Here is an 18,829-nt window from a genome sequence, read left to right on the forward strand (position 1 = left end):
CTTGAACAGTCTCCTGTTTTTTAAATTGATCTCACATTGCAGATGGCTCCAAAGCAAAACCTTGGCTTTGAACACCTCTGCGCGTTGAGGCACAGATTGGTCGGAAATAGAAGATAGAATCCCATTCTTGGAGGGGAAAAATCAAACCAAATGAAGATTTTGTGCTTCATTGGAAATGCGCCTGGTTTTTTTTTTCCTACAAAAGAAGTGGAACAGAACAATTTTTTCTGTTTAGTTTCTAATTGAAAAAAATTGTTCCAGTTTTCCAAGCTTTTTGTTGTTTGTTTCCCCACTGTCTCTCTTTTTATTTCCCCTTTTTGGAACAGGGAAGGAGGAGGTAAAACAATCAGTGGAAGTGGGGGGAAAACCCAAAGCCCCAGATCTTTAACAACCAAGAAACTAAACGGAACTTTTTCACTTCCATATTTTTAATATGACTCTTCTGACCAAAATAATAATTTTTCATTAAAATTTTCAATTGGACTGAAAAGCCATTCCCTCCCCCCCCTTTTTTTTTGGACTAGCTCTAATTGGAACTGTTCAAAAATCACATCCAGCACAATGATCAAACCAGGACCTTCAGCACCCCTCTGAGGTAGTTCCTCAGGTGTGTTATCTCCATCTTCAAGATGGGGAACCAAGGCACAGAGAAATTACATGACTTGTCCACCGTCACAGAGGGAGTCTGTGGCAGAAACAAGAATTAAATGCAGATCTTCTGGGCCCCGGTATCTAAGACACAATGTTCTCATTCCTCCCTTAGAGCAAGTTTCTGCCCTTGAGATTTGCCTTTCATTGCAGCCTTCCACCTGCACTACAGGGGATTCCCTGCTCTGCAAGATAAATTTCATCGAGTCACACTGAGCAAAATTCTGCCACCCTCACTTGATCCAACCCCCCATGCAAGTCAAAAGGCATTTTGTTCACTGGAGAATCCACACTGAGTTCCTACTGAAAAGGAACACGCATGTACTACTAGCTGCAGACCTCTGAATGTTAGGGGTGCTGCTCCTGGTATTCAGCTGGTCTCCATGGGGTAGCATTTGTAACACTGTTTGAGAATTTAAAGGATCATATCAGATGAAGGGTGTGTTCCTCCTCTTGCCGTGCACGTACAACACTAGTTAACACTCATGAGTTTGAGTGCATGAAACAAAGGGAATTAGTTTTTCATGTGTCTCAATGAAATTCCTTTTAAACATTTCTTCTATACATAAATTCCCTCCACCCCCCCATCCTCATATATCACTTCCTTTTGAACTACACTGGCATCGATCCAGTCCATACTTGTTGCTCTCCTTTATGAACTCTGAAATGCTATAAAATATCTATCGGTTCTTAAACTTTTTACCGTTTTAAATAGGTTTTTATCATCTTCCAGTGCAAACTGTAAATGTTTCCCCAGCAAGAACATGCCTTTCCTTCAGACAGGAATACTTGAGATGCAGCAAAGAGTCAAAACCATCACATGCTTTTCTCATATTGTTCAGTTTCATAGAGTTCATCTAGTTTGACCCCCTGCATAACACAGGCCATTAAGTTTTATCCAGATCTCCCTCTATTGAGCCCAAAGACTTAAATTAAACCAAAGCATTTTAGTCCTCGGGAGACTAGCCTGTTGTGTGCCATAGAGCAGAGATCAGGAGAGACCGAGGTGCAGTCAATGCCCAAGGCCCCTGTGGTGGCAGGGCCTGGGTTAGATGAGATATGCCCAGATGACCCCAGCAGGTGATGCACCGTCTGTGCTGCAGAGGAAGGCAAATTCCCCCATGGTCTCTGCCAGTATGACCTGGGGGAAAATTCCTTCCTGACCCCAAATCCAGAGATCAGTGTGACCCTGGGCATATGTGAGCAAGACCCACCAGCCAGAAATCGAAGACAGAAGATTTTCTGTACCACCTCACTGCACAGTCCACCCCAACCAGTATCTCCTCTGTAGCCAAGGCAAATCTCTTATGCTTCAGAGGAAGGTGTGTGGGGGTGGGAGGGGGAATTAAAACTATGCATTAGGGAAATACATTCCTTCCTGAGCCCTGCAGATGGACTGGCTGAAACCCTGAGTGACTCTCCAGTCAAACATGTTCTCAAGAAGAAAGAGTTCAATAACCAAAAACTGATCCCTAATTCTTCTTCCTAGCTGGGGTGTCTTTCTCTGTAATCTGTGTTGACCCTAATCTAGACAAAAATCTCTGGAAGATAGATATAATTCTCAGAGTTTAACCCTGTTATACCAACCCTCCATACTGAGAACCTCCTTGCATCTCTATGAGACATCTTAATACTGTTCTCAGAGACTCTCTTTCACCAGCGTCCCCTTTAGGTTACTTGTTGTCAAGTGTTATCAACTCTTAGGGCTAAATTCCCCAGTGACATTAATAGATGTAACTCCATTTGAAATCAGTGAAGCTTCTGTAAATGAAGAACTTGGTTCTGTGAGTTCTCTTCCCAGTTCTTTCTCTGGCTTGTGCTGTGCAGAATGTTGGACGAGATGATCATAATGGTCCCTTTTCTCCTTAAAATCTATGAAATTGCTTACCACTCTGCACCTCTATTTCCTGACTGAAATGTGGGCCTGATAATGGAAGCCCCTTGGGAAGTCTTCTGTGGGCAGTAGGTTAACACTATATTGCTTTTCACACTGCTCCACCACAAAGTTTAGAAATTGTCAAAGGAGGGTGGCACCTCTTTCCCCTCTTTAACGACAACAGGATATTATTTTTCATAGTTTTAACTCATGTACATTATTTTCCATTTGTTAGCTTGGTGCTGCTTCTATCATTTACCACACTGTCATCCTGAAGGTAGGGTAGTTTGTCTTCTGCTTGTTTTCCATCCTGTCCCTCTTCTGGGTTTCCCCATTACATCTGGTGTTTCTTTGTGTAGGTCACCTAAGGAGATCACAGGAATACCCGTGTTTTATTAGAAATTCTCTCATAAAATACCCTGAACAAAGTTCATTATTTACTTCCAACCCTTCTGTGGAGCTTTGTGGCTGGCGAGACATGCTAGAAGGTCTTTCCATTTTGAAATATATGCTGATTGCCTCCTATGAAATGTGATATCCAAAGACTCCTAACCTGGACTATCACCGGTGTTGTATAGTTGATGCCTGTAGTCTCGGGCTTACGTGTTTGAAATATTCTTATCTTGCTTGTGCCTTGAACGTTCTGACTTCTCCATGATGTCTGACAGTGCCATGGTGATTTCTCCCCATGTCTCCGTCCTTAACCCTGTCGCCAGGTTCCCATTGGATGCCGACGGCTTGTTGGTCAGCAGTTGCATTGCCGCCTCCGTACACATCCTGATGGCGTGCTGCCTGGGACAGACATGACAGATCTTAATTCTAAAAGAGTCTGGGAAATTAATTTTAAAACAAATTTGACTCCCCCTAATGACTTCTTATCACTCCCTCTTCTCTCTTCCCCCCTTCCACGCCCCCAAACACACCCCTCACTTTACTTGCTTTTCTGATGCTGGGAATAAAAGGATTGGGCCCGATTTGCCCCTCATGATGGTTTTAAATGGCACAACTCCAGTGACTTTGGTGGAGTTACACCTGCTTTACACTGTGAGATCAGAATGAGGCCCACCCTATGGTGGTCTTTTGGGTTCCTTAGCTTATCACTGTCCTGGGGTCACGTTGTCATTGCTTTGTGCTGAGCGTTGTCAGTTACACAAAGGAATGGGTTTAGTAATCCTCCTTTATCCTCACATTCTGTCTTAGTGCCGGGTAAGAGTGACCCCTGCTGGCTGATATTGCCACTGCTACTACTGTCACATGGCAGGTTTGGGGACGATGGGCTGGGGTAGAGTTCCTCTCTCCATGCAAAGACACTTCAGGGTAGGGTGATCATCTGTCCCGTTTTTAAAGGGACAGTCCATTTTGGGGGGACTTTTTCATATATTGGGGCCTATTATCCCCCATCCCCTGTCCCATTTTTTCACAGTTGCTATCTGGTAACCCTACTTCAGGGGAGGGACAATTGAAGACATTAGAGCGCAGGTCTGTTTGGGTCCTGGGGGCAGATGAGGTGGGGCAGTGAGAATAAATAACCCTGTAGAATAGCATCTTTGCAATGCACATGCGTGTACGTTTCCTGAGCTGGAAATTCTCTGTGGTGCACGTACAGCAAGCGCAAGGCTGGACACAAGTAGCAGCCCTAGCTGGGGAAATGAGTCAGGTGGCTCCCCAGCCTTGCATCCAACAGCCACAGGGTTTGGATTGGCTGATCAGAGAAGGCCTGATCTTGCCCATGTTACACTCCCTTTGTGATCAGCAATTTTCTCTCCATTTTGTCCAGTGGGCACGTGGAAAGGAGGTGAGTGCTGACTTTGGGACCCCCCCCCCCAGCACACATTGGTTTGGGATGAACAGGAGACTTTGTCTCCTCTGCCTCAAAGTCCCAACACAAATGTCCAGACATCCTCTTTGGGATGTGCTCTCCACTGTATTCACAGTCAGCAGTTCCCTTTGTGTCTCTCTCCCTTCGCGATTAATCCTTTTTCCTTTTTTTAAGCATCAGACAATAATTCACTCAATGTAATAAAAGGCCATATCACATATAGAGCGGCTGGATGTAGAGTGCATGAACTGAGAAAGCTTTGGGCTGGTACTTTCCTTTAAACAAAGAAAAATGCAAGTACTTGGGAGAGCCCAGTGAAAGCAAAAGAAAGTTTGAAATGGGGCTTATGAAATCTCCCCCCAATTAATATTTTTCAACTATATATACTTCTGCTTTCCTATGAGAGTCATGGGTTTTTAGGGAGAATGACCTGTTAGCTTGATTGTGAGGAGAAGTCACTTGGACGTTTCCCAGACCTTGAATTAAAGGGGCCTTTTGTTGACTCAATGGGTTATCAGAAGCCTTAGCGATCCTATAATTATGAGCCTGGCCAGTGGGGATGATACAATAATGTGCCTTTGAATATGTGCATATATAAAACTTGTAGCAGATTGGGAAAATTAACTCATTACTGTAACTCGTGAATGCGGGCCAGATACCTTTTCAGAGTCCTGCAGCGGCAATAAGAAAAGGCCCAACAATGGACAGTGTATGTGATTAAAAAATGCCAGCTTCATTTCTTTTGTGATCACCAGAAAAGATATTTGGAAGAAGATTTGGGGACCTGTCAGGATCTTTTTAATTATCGCCACATTTATTCTTTATGGCCGGCACCGGGTAAACACACTGAATTAGAAATGTAGAACCGAGAAAGATAGGCCATTTTTGAAACCCCTAACTGGCAGTGTTATTTATTCGTCTGTGCTGATGCTCACAGAGAGAGCGCGCGAATGAAATTAATCGGAAACATCTTGAGCTACAACGTGGAACACATCGGTTCTACCTTGGAACATGGAACGATGTAAAACATAATTAGCCATGAGAGACTCAGTGACTGAACTCAAGATTCAGAAGTGCGACTGTATGTCTGATTCTCCTCTCCCTCCTCCTCCCTAAACCGGTATCTTCTGGTATGTTTCTCACTATTGGGTTATTAAAAAGGCTATTCCGGAGTTTGCCCACAATACATATTTGCTCTGTCCTAACTCCAGACCCTTTCTGGAACAAAGATGGCTTCCATTTCTTGTCACCTGACCTTTTACATTGTTTGAGACATAGAGCTATATTAACAGTCTGTTTAAGCTAGCTGAAAATGCGGTGTTTTCCTCCCCTCTTGAGGCGAAAATAGGATCACAGCGGCTGAACTTTAAAGAAGAAAACAGTCTCCCTGACTTCACTGGAATGACTCATTGGATTATGTTAAGCATGTATGTCAGCCTCTGCAGCCTCAGACCCATTGTCCTGCTCTCCAGCTAGTCCTGTTCAAACCCACACCACCTATCCCACCTCCTCGGCAGCAGGTTTGCCAGTCACAAGTGGCGGTAAAGGTGGGCTGTCTAATGAGCTTCTCTGTAATGCAACAGTCCTGAACCCAGTGCCCCCGAATTGGGCTCTCCACTGACAGAGTAGCTGGAGCTGCCCTGCCAGGAATTACTTGTCAGCAAGCAACACAGAACCTGGTGCAGTTGTTCATTATTGATGTTCAGCCCAAATATTTGATGACCCGCCGGGGCTCAGAGCATTCTAAAGCAGTTCCCGTCCCGTGTTGGGATTGCAAGCTCAGACTCAGTGGTGCAGAGTAATTGAGGCCAGGGTTGTGTCTTGTGCCGGCATTTCCCTGAGGCATGTTAGTATAGCTCCAGTTTTGCTGACCAGCCGGTGCCAAGGCAGCTTGGACATGGGCAGCTGGCACCGGTGAGGAAGTCTGAGTTGAGTTCCTGGCATGCAGGAGGCAGGAAGACACAAAGCAGTGGCATGGGCATTGGTGTGTTCGTAGAGCAGTGTCTTGAAGAGCCTCTTGCTCTGATGAGAGGCCAGCTCTCCTTTGAGAATGTGGCTAAACTGCTTGAGCCTGGGGAGGGTAGCAGGAGAGTTATGGTAACGTTGGACACCCTGCGTTGGCTCGGAAGTATGGAAGTATTGGCTGTAAATTGGAGATCATGGTACTTGGTGACCACAGGCAGCGCACACCCTCAGGTTAACAGATCACCGTGTCCTGACACGTTCTGATTCTATTTTAGGCTCCGTTGGCTCACCTTGTGTGCAGCCAGTCTCACTGCACTCCCTTCCCTGGCTGCTGGGTGAGGGGGTTTGCTGGTAACAGCAGCAGCAAGGCTGAAACTGCAGGGCTGCAGGCAGGGGCATATGCAGAGAGAAAAAGAAGTAAGGAAGGCATGGAGATGGGCTTGAACTCAGGACTCAGCGGAAGAAGAATGGGCAACCCTGAGCTGTAGGAGGGGGTGAAGCTAGCTATGTTAACGTTTGTAGTCTGACACTGTGGCAATAGGCGCCACATAGATCCAGGTGAAATGAGCAGCAGTTCTTCCAGTAAACGGTGAGGTGTCGGGGGGCAGGATGAAAGATATTTCCTAGAGAAAATCCCCGAGCATGTGAAGGGAGCAGCCCCAACATCTGCAGAAGCATGGAAGGCAGGGGTCCCCGTAGGGTCTGGGGCAGAAGGAAGCATGCTGTGAATGCACCTGCTGGCTGCTTTGTTTGGCCTCCCTCCACTTGCGCTGGCTCACCATGTGCTTGGTGCTTGGCTGATCCCATTGCTGGAGTTCACGTTACATTTCATTTGCATTGCAGTAGCGCTTCGGAGCCCATTGTGCTAGGTGCTGCCTAATGCAGACCGGGATGGTGGCCGCTGCCCGGATGGCAGATACAGTCCAACAGGGAGAGCAGTAGGAAACAGGACAGTGTTGGTCATGCTAGAAATAGCAGGGTAGTCGCAGCAGCGTGGGCAGTGGGATGTACCTGCGGGCTTGTAGTCCGCCAGCTAGCCCAGGCCTCGGCCTGTGCTGCCCCAGCTACGCTTCGGGTGTGAGTGTGTATGCCGGCCTGAGCTGGAACTATGCCTGTGGCTCCAGCAGAGACACACCCTGAGAGTCGAGACCTCTCCCGAAATGGAGCGGCTCAGCCTCGACAGCTGTCATTGGTGCAGAGATTTTGGCTGTTGCCTCCTCCCTGCGGTGTTAGGAAGGGAAGAGCTCCCCAGGCTCCCTACTCGCCCCGTCTGGCCCTCAGAGACAGACCCCTCATCTCTTTATACATTCAGGCTCCTGAAATGTCACGGCTTTTCCCAGGTCTCCACACACTGTCTCCAGAAGCCACAAAACCAGCCTCCCAAGCCCCATGCAGCTTTGTCAATTTCAACGAAACTCTGTGAATTCAGGCGGGAAGTTCAGTGTTGCTGCAAAGCTAACTACAGAATTTCTTGCATTTCTGATGTGTACAGCTGGGGACACCTAACCCGTACAACACAGTACGCAGGCATGGGTGGGGGCGGGGGGGTGCATGGGTGGGGGGAGCAGGTATGTTCTTTCTGTCCCTTTTTACTATATCTGTACATGCAAGGTCTGATTCTCTGATGTGCTGAGCACGTGCAGCTCCAGCTGTAGTCATTGGGGCTCAGCACCTTTGTAAGAAGCCTAGCACAGGTCCACGTGGTTGGCTAGGAGAAATCACTGTTTTGGCTGACCTTGTAGACTCACTGCTAATGGACTATGAGGACTGTCGTTCAAGCCTCAGGTCTGGTAATACACACGGTGCACCCACTGACTGGGGACACCGCTGATTGGTTAGACTTGCTCAGGTCTTCAGGAGCAAGCCCAGGTTGGTGCGACTGGACATGCCGTTGGCTTTATTAACCTGCCAAATTCCTTGAAGACCTAGGGATGAGTTTAAGTGTCTTTGCCCTCTCCACAGTGTGGGTAAACTCACAATCTCAGATCAAAACTGCATGCTCCAAATTTTGGGCATGCAAAATGCCGAGTTTGAGGCCAAGATGAAGCCACTTTGAAAATTAGCCCTTTTAAGTCTATTTCTCATACTCTAGCAGGGTTGGTCATCCCTTTTGTATGCTGTTGTGTTACCTAATAGTCAATCCTGTCTAGACACATATACTTAAAAAGTAACCCACACCTACAGTCAAACAAAAAATCTAGATTCTTAAAGGACAATCCAACTAGCGATGCTCAATTCTAAGGGGCCAGAAAACAGTCACTAATATTGTGCAAATTCCAGAGTTTGATTCGATTCAGACACGCTCAAGCCCTTCGGCATTCCTGAGTTTGCAAAGCTTTGAAACTGGCTTGCTTGGTTCAGCTGGATATATGTATTCAATGCTGAATACATGTATTCATTTGAAAACTAGCATATTGGATGGAGACCTGGTGTATTGGATCCACTAATGACTCGAGTGACCAATTTCAAAGCTCTGATAGAATATCATCATCAGACACTTAGCATATAAAACATTAGTCACTTGCGATAGTTTAAAAATGTTTTCGAATACCAAATAGATTCACAAATGCCAGGAAAGATTCACAGATACTTCACAGAGCCAATTCCCCCTACCCCTTTCTCCAAATTTATTGAATACTCCCCAACCAGATCTAATCCAGACAAATTCCCTGATCCCACAAGGGGATCTGATAGCAAAGATCCATTTACCCTTGGGAGTCCAAGTCACTTCATTGGGACGCCACACGACCATAATGGTCTGGGCTTGGCGATCTCTTTGCAGAGCCGAAGATACTGAAAGGAGAACCGAAATGTGAGGTGCCGTCTGCAGCATTCTGGCATTTAATGTTTTAAAGTGATGTCTTGTCGCATTTTTGTTGTACCTACCACTTTGCAGGCCCATGTTAGGGTGGGTCGAACTCCAGCCAGGACAGATCTCTGGTGCCCACGGTGTGTTGGGCAGGCTGCCCCCTTTTGACCTGTGTTATCCTCATAGCCATCTTCTCTCTTCCAGGCTCTCCTTATTATTACAGTGCTGCAGCCAGAGGAGCGGCACCCCCAGCGGCTGCTGCTGCCTATGACCGCCACTGACCCAAGGAGTTTGGAACTCCAGCACTTACTAAACATATCATCCAGGCCGACGGCATCCGATTCACCTAGAAATAACCATGCAAATCAGACTGCAAGGAAGGAAGATGAAAGTATCCAGGGGGAACCCGCTGGCTGAAATTTTACTCTTTAAACTGGGTGAACTAATTATTGTTATTTTTTAAATCAATGAAATTCTGGTGATATTAACTGGGGTCTCGTACAAAACAAAGAAACAGGAGAAACCAGGTCTGCTGCCGTTCCATCTGATTTGAAAGGTACAGTAGCTGCATCCTACCCACAGCCCACTGACCTCGCTGCCTCTGGTTCTCTCCGCTGCGCCTGGGGACTGGAACCAGGTCTGACTCTGAGCAGGCCACCTTGGGATATCTCTCTTAAGGTGCATTGACACAGGCTGTGTGACTCAGCATGGGCTGTCTGGCTTTTTTTTTCTTTTTTTCTTTTTTTTGGTAAAGAAGGATTGGTCTGCTCAATTTACACAGCACCAATGTAAATAACTTGCTTCTTTGTGTTATTTTTGAGAGTGGCTTAGCGTAAACAGCAACATGGTACAAATTATGAACTCAAAACGCATCTGAAAAATGTGTTTTGAAACTGGTGCACTGATTCAAAGAATTCAGTAAGCTTTAACCAACTTTGAACCAGGTTAACATTCATTGTGGCTATATTTGGGGCTGACGTTATTTCTATATACAGCGTCATATCTGACAGTCGTGTGTGAACGTGCTATGAGCTGCCATGGACCACATGAGCAACTGAAAGACTTGGGCAGTTTGTGACATTTTACTGCTAAATATTAATTTATGTTTATTTGTAATCATAACTAGCACTGAAACAAATTCTCTGCTTTCAAGTTAAACCGCATCAGAGAAGGAATGCTTAATTAATAACCAACCCGTTATGTACATCTATATAGATTACAATTATTTCTATTTTGTAAAGAAATGAGAACAGTCCCAAGATGATGATTTTTCAAATTGCTATCTCAAACAGTATTACATTCAGGGCAGCCATGCACACTGAAACATACAAACGCTGCTTTACAAATCAAATGGATGGAGGGGGGACACACATTTGGGGATACCCATATGTTTAAATGAAGACATTTCTCAAAGTCATTCTTTGTACACAGTGGGCTACAGTAAATCCATTCCATTGGAATCCATAAAGTTACACTGGGGATAAATTTGGCCCATTAATTCTGTATATTCTCCCTCCCTCTCAAAGAGATAGCATCAATAGAAGCAAGTGACGTTTTGTTCAATGTTCTCTACTTCCCGGAGCCAATAAACAGAAGAGGGAGCTTACAAATGATTGGTTAAGCTAGTACAGCGATCGCCACCAATTCCACAGAACCACATCAACTACTCATTTTTCCCTGAGGGAACAGCTCTTTTTAATCCTATACGATCAGCAAACTTCTCATCTGCACAAAGGGAAAATTAGAAGTGTTTCCCCTGAAGACAATGGAAAAGCTCCCGCTGACTTGCATGGGCTCAGGATCTGCTCTATAGCCTTGCACAGTGTTGCCATAATTAGTGTGAAAGGGACAAATTCCACTATCCTTACACTGGTGAGCACTTACACCTATAAGTGGACAATTGAAGTACAAATATTATTTCCAGAGTGATAATTTTTTAATTACAATTTTATCTTTGTGCTGCTTATGCTGAATGGATGTCAGAAAATCAAATGGTAGCAATTCAGTGAGATTTGGGTGCATGTTCCTTCCAAAACCTTTGTACAATATTTAATATGTCTTCTGATCAGACTTGGAACAGAGACTTCTCTAGTTTCCAAGGCAGATAGTCCCTAAGTGGAGCGGGGTTCCTGCCCAGGAGTTTAGGTTAGTAAACACCCACATACAGATAAAATGTTCAGAGGCTAATATGAAGGGGAAAGGAGTCCAGGAGAGCTGGCTGTATTTTAATGAAGCCTTATTGAGGGTGCAGGAACAAACCATCCCGATGTGCAGAAAGAATAGCAAATATGGCAGGCGACCAACTTGGCTTAACAGAGAAATCTTCAGTGAGTTCACAGAAAAGAAGCTTACAAGAAGCGGAAACTTGGACACATGACTAGGGAGGAATATAAAAATATTGCTCAAGCATGCAGGGGTGTAATCAGGAAGGCCAAAGCACAACTGGAGTTGCACCTAGCAAGGGATGTGAAGGGTAACAAGAAGGGTTTCTACAGGTATGTTAGCAACAAGAAGAAGGTCAGGGAAAGTCTAGGACCCTTACTGATTGGGGGAGGCAACCTAGTGACGGATGATGTGGAAAAAGCTGAAGTACTCAATGCTTTTTTTGCCTCGGTCTTCACAGACAAGGTCAGCTCCCAGACTGCTGCACAGGGCAGCACAGTGAGCAGCTCTCAGTGGTGAAAAAGCAGGTTAAGGACTATTTAGAAAAGCTGGACATGCACAAGTCCATGGGGCCGGATCTAATGCATCCGAGGGTACTGAGGAAGTTGGCTATGTGATTGCAGAGCCATTAGCCATTCTTTTGGAAAACTCATGCCGATCAGGGGAGGTCCCGGACGACTGGAAAAAGGCAAATATAGTGCCCATTTTTTAAAAAGGGAAGAAGGAGAATCTGGGGAACTACAGACCGGTCAGCTTCACCTCAGTGCCTGGAAAAATCATGGCGCAGGTCCTCAAGGAATCCATTTTGAAGCACTTAGAGGAGAGGAAGGTGATCAGGAACAGTTAACTTGGATTCACCAAGGGCAAGTCATGCCTAGCCAACCTGATTGCCTTCTATGACGAGATAACTGGCTCTGTGGATGAGGGGAAAGCGGTGGATGTGTTGTTCTTTGACTTTAGCAAAGCTTTTGACACGGTCTCCCACAGTATTCTTGCCAGCAAGTTAAAGAAGTATGGATTGGATGAATGGACTAAAAGGTGGATAGAAAGCAGGCTAGATCGTCAGGCTCAGTGGGTAGTGATTAACAGCTCAATGTCTAGTTGGCAGCCAGTGTCCAGTGGAGTGCCCCAGGGCTTGGTCCTGGGACCAGTTTTGTTCAACATCTTCATTAATGATCTGGAGGATGGTGTGGATTGCACCCTCAGCAAGTTCGCAGATGACACTAAACTAGGGGGAGAGGTTGATATGCTGGAGGGTAGGGATAGGATACAGAGGGCCCTAGACAAATTGGAGGTTTGGAGGGGCCAAAAGAAATCTAATTAGGTTCAATAAGGACTAGTGCAGAGTCCTGCACTTAGGACGGAAGAATCCCATGCACAGCTACAGGCTGGGAACCGACTGACTAAGCAGCAGTTCTGCAGAAAAGGACCTGGGGATTACAGTGGACAAGAAGCTGGATATGAGTCAGCAGTGTGCCCTTGTTGCCAAGAAGGCTAACAGCATATTGGGCTGCATTAGTAGGAGCATTGCCAGCAGATCGAGGAAAGTGATTATTCCCCTCTATTTGGCACTGGTGAGGCCACATCTGAAGTATTGCGTCCAGTTTTGGGCCCCCCACTACGGAAGGGATGTGGACAAATTGGAGAGTCCAGTGGAGGGCAATGAAAATGATTAGGGGGCTGGGGCACATGACTTATGAGGAGAGGCTGAGGGAACTGGGCTTATTTAGTCTTCAGAAGAGAAGATTGAGGGGGGATTTGATAGCAGCCTTCCACTACCTGAACGGGGGTTCCAAAGAGGATGGAGCTTGCGTGTTCTCAGTGGTGGCAGATGACAGAACAAGGAGCAATGGTCTCAAGTTGCAGTGAGGGAGGTCTAGGTTGGATATTAGGAAAAACTTTTTCACTAGGAGGGTGGTGAAGCACTGGAATGGGTTATCAAGTAAGGTGGTGGAATCTCCATCCTTAGAGGTTTTTAAGGCCCGGCTTGGCAAAGCCCTGGCTGGGATTATTTAGTTGGGGTTGGTCCTGCTTTGAGCAAGGGGTTGGACTAGATGACCTTCTGAGGTCTCTTCCTACCCTAATCTTCTATGATTCTATGAAAGTAGCCATTATTTTTCCTCTTTTGACAATTAATAGTTGATAAACATTATTCAGTTTAAAAAGCTACGTAACAGTATGTGCATCTCTTTTATTTGAGCAAGCAGTGGTCTCTCCTTTGAGACATTTTTTCCAAATTCATCCTCTGAATCCTCACTAAATGTTGGGTTATCTTTCAGCAGTAGGGCTGTAAAGGGAATTTTCTCTCTTTTGGATAAAAGTGACTTAGAATCTCTTCCAAGTTTCTTTGATTGGCATGTGCACCAACCTGCAAGCACTATGAGCCTTCTGGAACATTAGGCTCTTTCAATCCCCTGGCTGAAAAGAAAATGGTGTATCTGCAAACATACAGTTGCAAAGTGTCATGGGAGTGCAAAGTATCATGGGAGTGGTAGCTTCATAATTAAGGCTGAGTTGAGTTATGCAGGTGTATGTCTAGAGAAATGTCATGACCAGATAGGAGGCTTACAAGTTTTTTTCCTCTCTTTACAGTAACCAGGTTACATGGGACTGGTTGCTCCTCTTCTAAGTTAAATAGTGATCGTGCAGCTGTGTTGGTTCTAGGAAATTAGAAAGACAAGGAGGTAGTATCTTTTACTGGACCAACTTCTGCTGGTTAGACAGACAAGCTTTTGAGCCTCCCAGAGCTCTTCTTCAGGTCTGGGAAACTAACTCAGAGTGTCACTGCTAAATACAAGATGGAACAGATTGTCATAAATAGAGTGATGAAGGAAAAGAAAAATATGCACCATGGATTAAATTCCTCCCTGTACAGAGCGTCAGCCTGAGGACTACAAGTCCCGTTTGAGCTATATTTTGAGGGTGTAAGTGGTGCCTAGACCTCGGGTTGGCTCTCTGCTTTGGGGTGAGTTTCACCCACTGGATGCATTACCTGGCAGACGTGTGGTGTATGTATTTCATAGGAGTGAAGTGTCTTGGAACATTTAGACTAGTGTCGATTTTGAGAGAAGAGTAGATATTAGGCGGCTGGACTCTGGCATGAACATGCTCAGTAAGGAAACATTTTTAGTTATGCTAATGACAAAAGAAAGGTATGCCACGAGCATGATTGGTAAATTTCATCCTGTGGATGTGCCTCAGCCTATACAACACACTGAGATACACATGGCTAAACCCTGCTTGCCTTAGTCAGTTAAGTAGTCCATTTAAATCCAGTGGGACTATTTCTCACATGCATCAAGTAAGCATGATCTAGCCCATAACCTGTGCACACCCTCCTCAGAGAAAACAAGTTCATGACCACTATTGGCTGGTATTAAGGAAGGGATTTTCAAAACCTCCTGGAAGATCTGGACACCCCGTTCCCATTCATCTTAATGGGAAATCAAATCCTTTAGGTTTCTTTGAGAATTTGAACCTGACAGTAGATGGTTGTCTGGGCATCATCAAAGGTACCTCCTGCAATTCTTTATCCATACGCCTACTGTCCACTTTGTTGGTGCCATGTTCCCACCATTCATTTTCTAAGCTTCACTTAGGACTATGTTGTATTATCCCCTGCTTGTATGAACCACGGCTCGCCACCATGGGCAGTCGCTCACACTAGACAAATCACTTGGCTGTCTTTGCATCACTCAGAAATGAATTAACAAACAGTTGATCCAAGTGTGTGTGATAGATGCACATGCGTATACCATGCTGCGTGTGCCACACACACACACACACACCCCTTTCACCCCCATTAGAACCCAGACTGTCACAAAACATATTGTAATGAGTGTTACCATCTGACTGGTGCCCTGATTCCTGGAGTGACTCTGGAATTCCAGTGGAGATCTGAGGTGCCTCCTGAACATACTGAGCATGGAGTGGATTATTATTATTATTATTTTGCAGTTGGGAACTGAACAAGGCAGCTAGATGCATCCCAGAAATCGCATCCACGTTACAAAGCAGTTTTTTAAACTACATGTGGGGATTGGCAAACTGCTCAGCTGGTATAAATCCGCCTAGTTCCACTGACTTTGGTTGATTCATCCTAGCTGAGGATCTGGAAATGTGTCTGTCTGGATATTAGCATAGCCCCGGTGCCAATAATGAAGTGTTGATAAGAACCCACATTCCTCTCCCCATGCAGTTTTTATAAGGTGTGCAAGGCTTGGCCCACCGAGCGCTTGGGTCATTCCTGGTTGCTTTCTAATACGCTTATGCAACTAAGAATAGTGATCTGAGATCAGCGAGAGGGCTATCTTGGTACTTGATCATGGGGGCGCAGTGTGTATGTGCAATGTACTGTACATCTATATGATAGTGATGGGTGAATCTCAAAAGGTTTGGAGGTTTGGCTCTGGTTTGATAAGCCCTATGAAGTGTGGATGCTTATCTGAAGCTCACCCAATTCTTTTGATGTTTCATCCATCCTTCCCTCTTTTCCTCCCACCATCCTCTAACTTGGCTTCCCATTGCTCCTCCACACTCCCACCCTGGGGTCACCCAGGTAGCTTTTGTCTACATGGGCTCCCCTCCAATTAGCAAACCTTTTGGGTCTTGAAAGGTAGAGGAGGAGGGCAGAGTTGTGGAGAATGAGTGAGCAGTGATGTCATTACGAGAGGACAGAGACAATGCTGTTCCACACCCAAATCAACAGAGAACATGAGACAAGACCCAAATCAACCAGTGTCAAGGAGATGCTTAGAAAAATTCTGTAAGAATATGACCATAAATGGGACATTAAAATAGAGAGCTGTCTAGAGGACACTGAATTTGCTTAGGGTCAGTTTCCAGAGGTTCAGCTCAGTCAGTGTAATTACAGATGTGTTATCATAAGGCCTCAGTTCCCATTGATTGGCATGCTCAGCATGTCCCAGGATCAGGCCCTTAGTCTCCATTGCATTGCACCAAAATCAGCATGGAAACACAAGCTGCTTCAGCCAGCACCCCCGATTCCATGGCAGAGCACACAGGTGAACTGGAGACTGCCTGTGCTGACAGACTCCGCTGAGTTCTTTAGGGCTGATCCTAGAAAGTCACACATGAACAGCCCTCTAACACAATCTTCCACAAAGGTGGAATTAAAATCAAAAGCACTGAGTACATAGCTTTGCTGCTGTAGTTAATACAACTTGACACAGCAACACCAAATGAAGTACACCATCAAAGACATGCTTGACACCAGAAATACTCACGTTTGAGTCTCCGCTGGCTCAGTTGTCAGCTCTTGCTGTGATCTTTGCTTATTAGTCCTCTGCAAAGACAAATGCATGTACGGTGCTTCAGAATAAGAGCCAGAGGGCCAGTGTTTTACGGGACACTTTTACAGAGAGAGAGAGTGTACATTTGTTTCCACAATCTGTGTATCTTCATGTATCACTATGGGGCTGATCCAGAGTCTATTGAAATCACTGGAAATTTTCTTTCCATTGGGTCATTGTGGGCAGTGGGCATTGTATTCCAGTGGGCACTGTATTAGGCCTGAAGTTTCCAGACTTTTCCACTCTGCCTTGTAAAAGGAGACAGGGAAATGGCCAATGGGCATTTATTTAGCTATTTCTTTTGCTTTTCTCAGCCTCGTATTGGAAGAATCTTTGTCCTGGTTTTTCACTTTCTAGTGGCCTTTGTACGTTCTGAAATTACAGAAATGCGTTATATTGCAAATGGAATTCCTTTCCAAGAAAAACCACAGTATGTTTTTTCTTAGAGACAGACTACTTTGTATTCGGGACTTACAGCATCAAAGGAATGCATATCTATTGTATCCACCAAAGTCTGTGATGCCTGCATAGAAGCTTACTTGTTAAAATAAAATAAAAACTGAAAAAACATACAAGCAAGAAAAAAAAAAAAAACTAACAACCCCACCCCCCTAAAATAACAATTTAATTGCCTTTGAAAGTAGGAGATGTCTGTCTCCACACAGAAAAAAAACGCTTCTTAAAATGTGTATGTTTTGTATTCTTTTTTTCTAGTAGGAAAAGAACTGACTTGAAATCTTGGTGTTTTTTCCTTAGTGCTGTGTGTTGCTTTTGTGTGTTATAATATTTGAATGTAATTACAGCAGTGCCAATTTGCCAAAGATGTCGAACATATTTTGGGGTTTTTGGTTTGGGGGTTATTTTGGGTACTGATGGGGGAGGTGGGATGGGAATGGGGGGGAATGAGGTATTGGACGAAAGGGGGGGGCGTTTTTGAGGTTTATTTTTTTGTTCGGATTTGTTTTTCCATTCTTTTTCTTGTCAGTACTGGAATTTGTGATTTTATTCTAAGTTAAATGGTTGACTGCAACACTTTTATTTTTTAGATTAGTTGAAGAAACATGCAATAAGATTGGCGTAGTTTCAATATCCGTGTGTCTTTTCATGAGAGTGGCTGTTACTTGTGGACATTTGAGTTTATGTAACCTTTATGTGAGATAATTATTTGTAAATATTTACCATAATTTTATTGGTTCCTAAAATAAAAGTAATTTTTTTAAGTTCAAAGATTCTGATTTTACTTTTGTTTTGAGCTTGGCTTCAGGGTCACTTGAAACACATTTAGAACAGGTTAGACAAACACAGGGATGGTCGAAGCATACTTCATCCTGCCCCAGCATGGGGGGATGGATTTGACGACCTCTTGACATCCCTCCCAGCCTTATGTCTATGGTTGTATGATCCTAAGTGGACCCCGGGACACCATTGCACAGGGACTCAGTTTCAAGTTTGTAGTGGGCTTCTTTGGCTGCTGCCCCAAAGTACAAACTCATTTCTGTCCTAAAACGTTTAGGGTCAGCTCCTGATACCTTTATCTACAATGGGTGGAATTCTGGTCCCACTGAAGTCTAGACCCAACGAGGACTACCTTACCCCCTGAGCAATCCCATTGATTTCACAATAACAATTGATTTCAGTAAGACTGCTCACAGATGGCTTGATCCTGCAAGGTGCTGAGCAGTCCAGTCCCAGTCCAGCAAAGGATTCAAGGACATGCTTTACTTTAAGCCCTATGAGTGTTCCCATTTAACCTAACAGATGAAATCCTGGTCCCATTAGAATCAAAGGCAAAACTCCACAAGGACGACAAGTGGAGTAAGGTTAGATTCAATATATATGGGAGTACTTGAAGCTGGCAGCAAAGTAACCCAGAGATAGACATGCAGAAATTACTATCCATTCAGTTAAAAGAGACTCAGCCCTGAGACCAATGCCCATGCCACCGGCCTCCCCGCCCCCACCCGGCTTCCATGTAGAGTGGGGCCCTGTGAGGATCAGCTCAGAAATAGCTAGAGTCCCTCTGGATAGCCCCTCCCTAGCCTGGCCTCCCATGCAGCAGAACTGCAGCCTCTCTGCCATATTATGGGTCTTCCGCAGGCCTCAGGATTTCCCCAGTTCTGGGCCTGATCCTACAAAGAGTCGGGCACGTAACCTTCCTCCCATTGGGGCAGAACCAAAATTAGCCTCAATGCATCTGCAAAGCCCAGCTGCAAACATACGTCTGGCAAATTTATTGA

The 18,829-nt window shown here is 45.1% G+C and overlaps 1 protein-coding gene across 3 annotated transcripts in view; it reads left to right on the plus strand.

Annotated features, from left to right (window-relative positions):
* Positions 1–16,486, plus strand: part of PAX5 (paired box 5) — a 235,731-nt gene extending 219,245 nt beyond the window's left edge. For all 3 annotated transcript variants that reach the window (XM_075128881.1, XM_048850890.2, XM_048850891.2), the window contains one exon: positions 9,322–16,486. In XM_075128881.1, coding sequence (XP_074984982.1) covers positions 9,322–9,398 — 77 coding nt within the window. In that variant the 3' untranslated portion in view covers positions 9,399–16,486. The remainder of the gene's footprint in view (positions 1–9,321) is intronic.
* The last annotated feature ends 2,343 nt before the right edge of the window (positions 16,487–18,829 follow it).

This window comes from Caretta caretta, chromosome 5 (assembly GCF_965140235.1).
Source record: "Caretta caretta isolate rCarCar2 chromosome 5, rCarCar1.hap1, whole genome shotgun sequence".
NCBI lineage: Eukaryota > Metazoa > Chordata > Testudines > Cheloniidae > Caretta > Caretta caretta.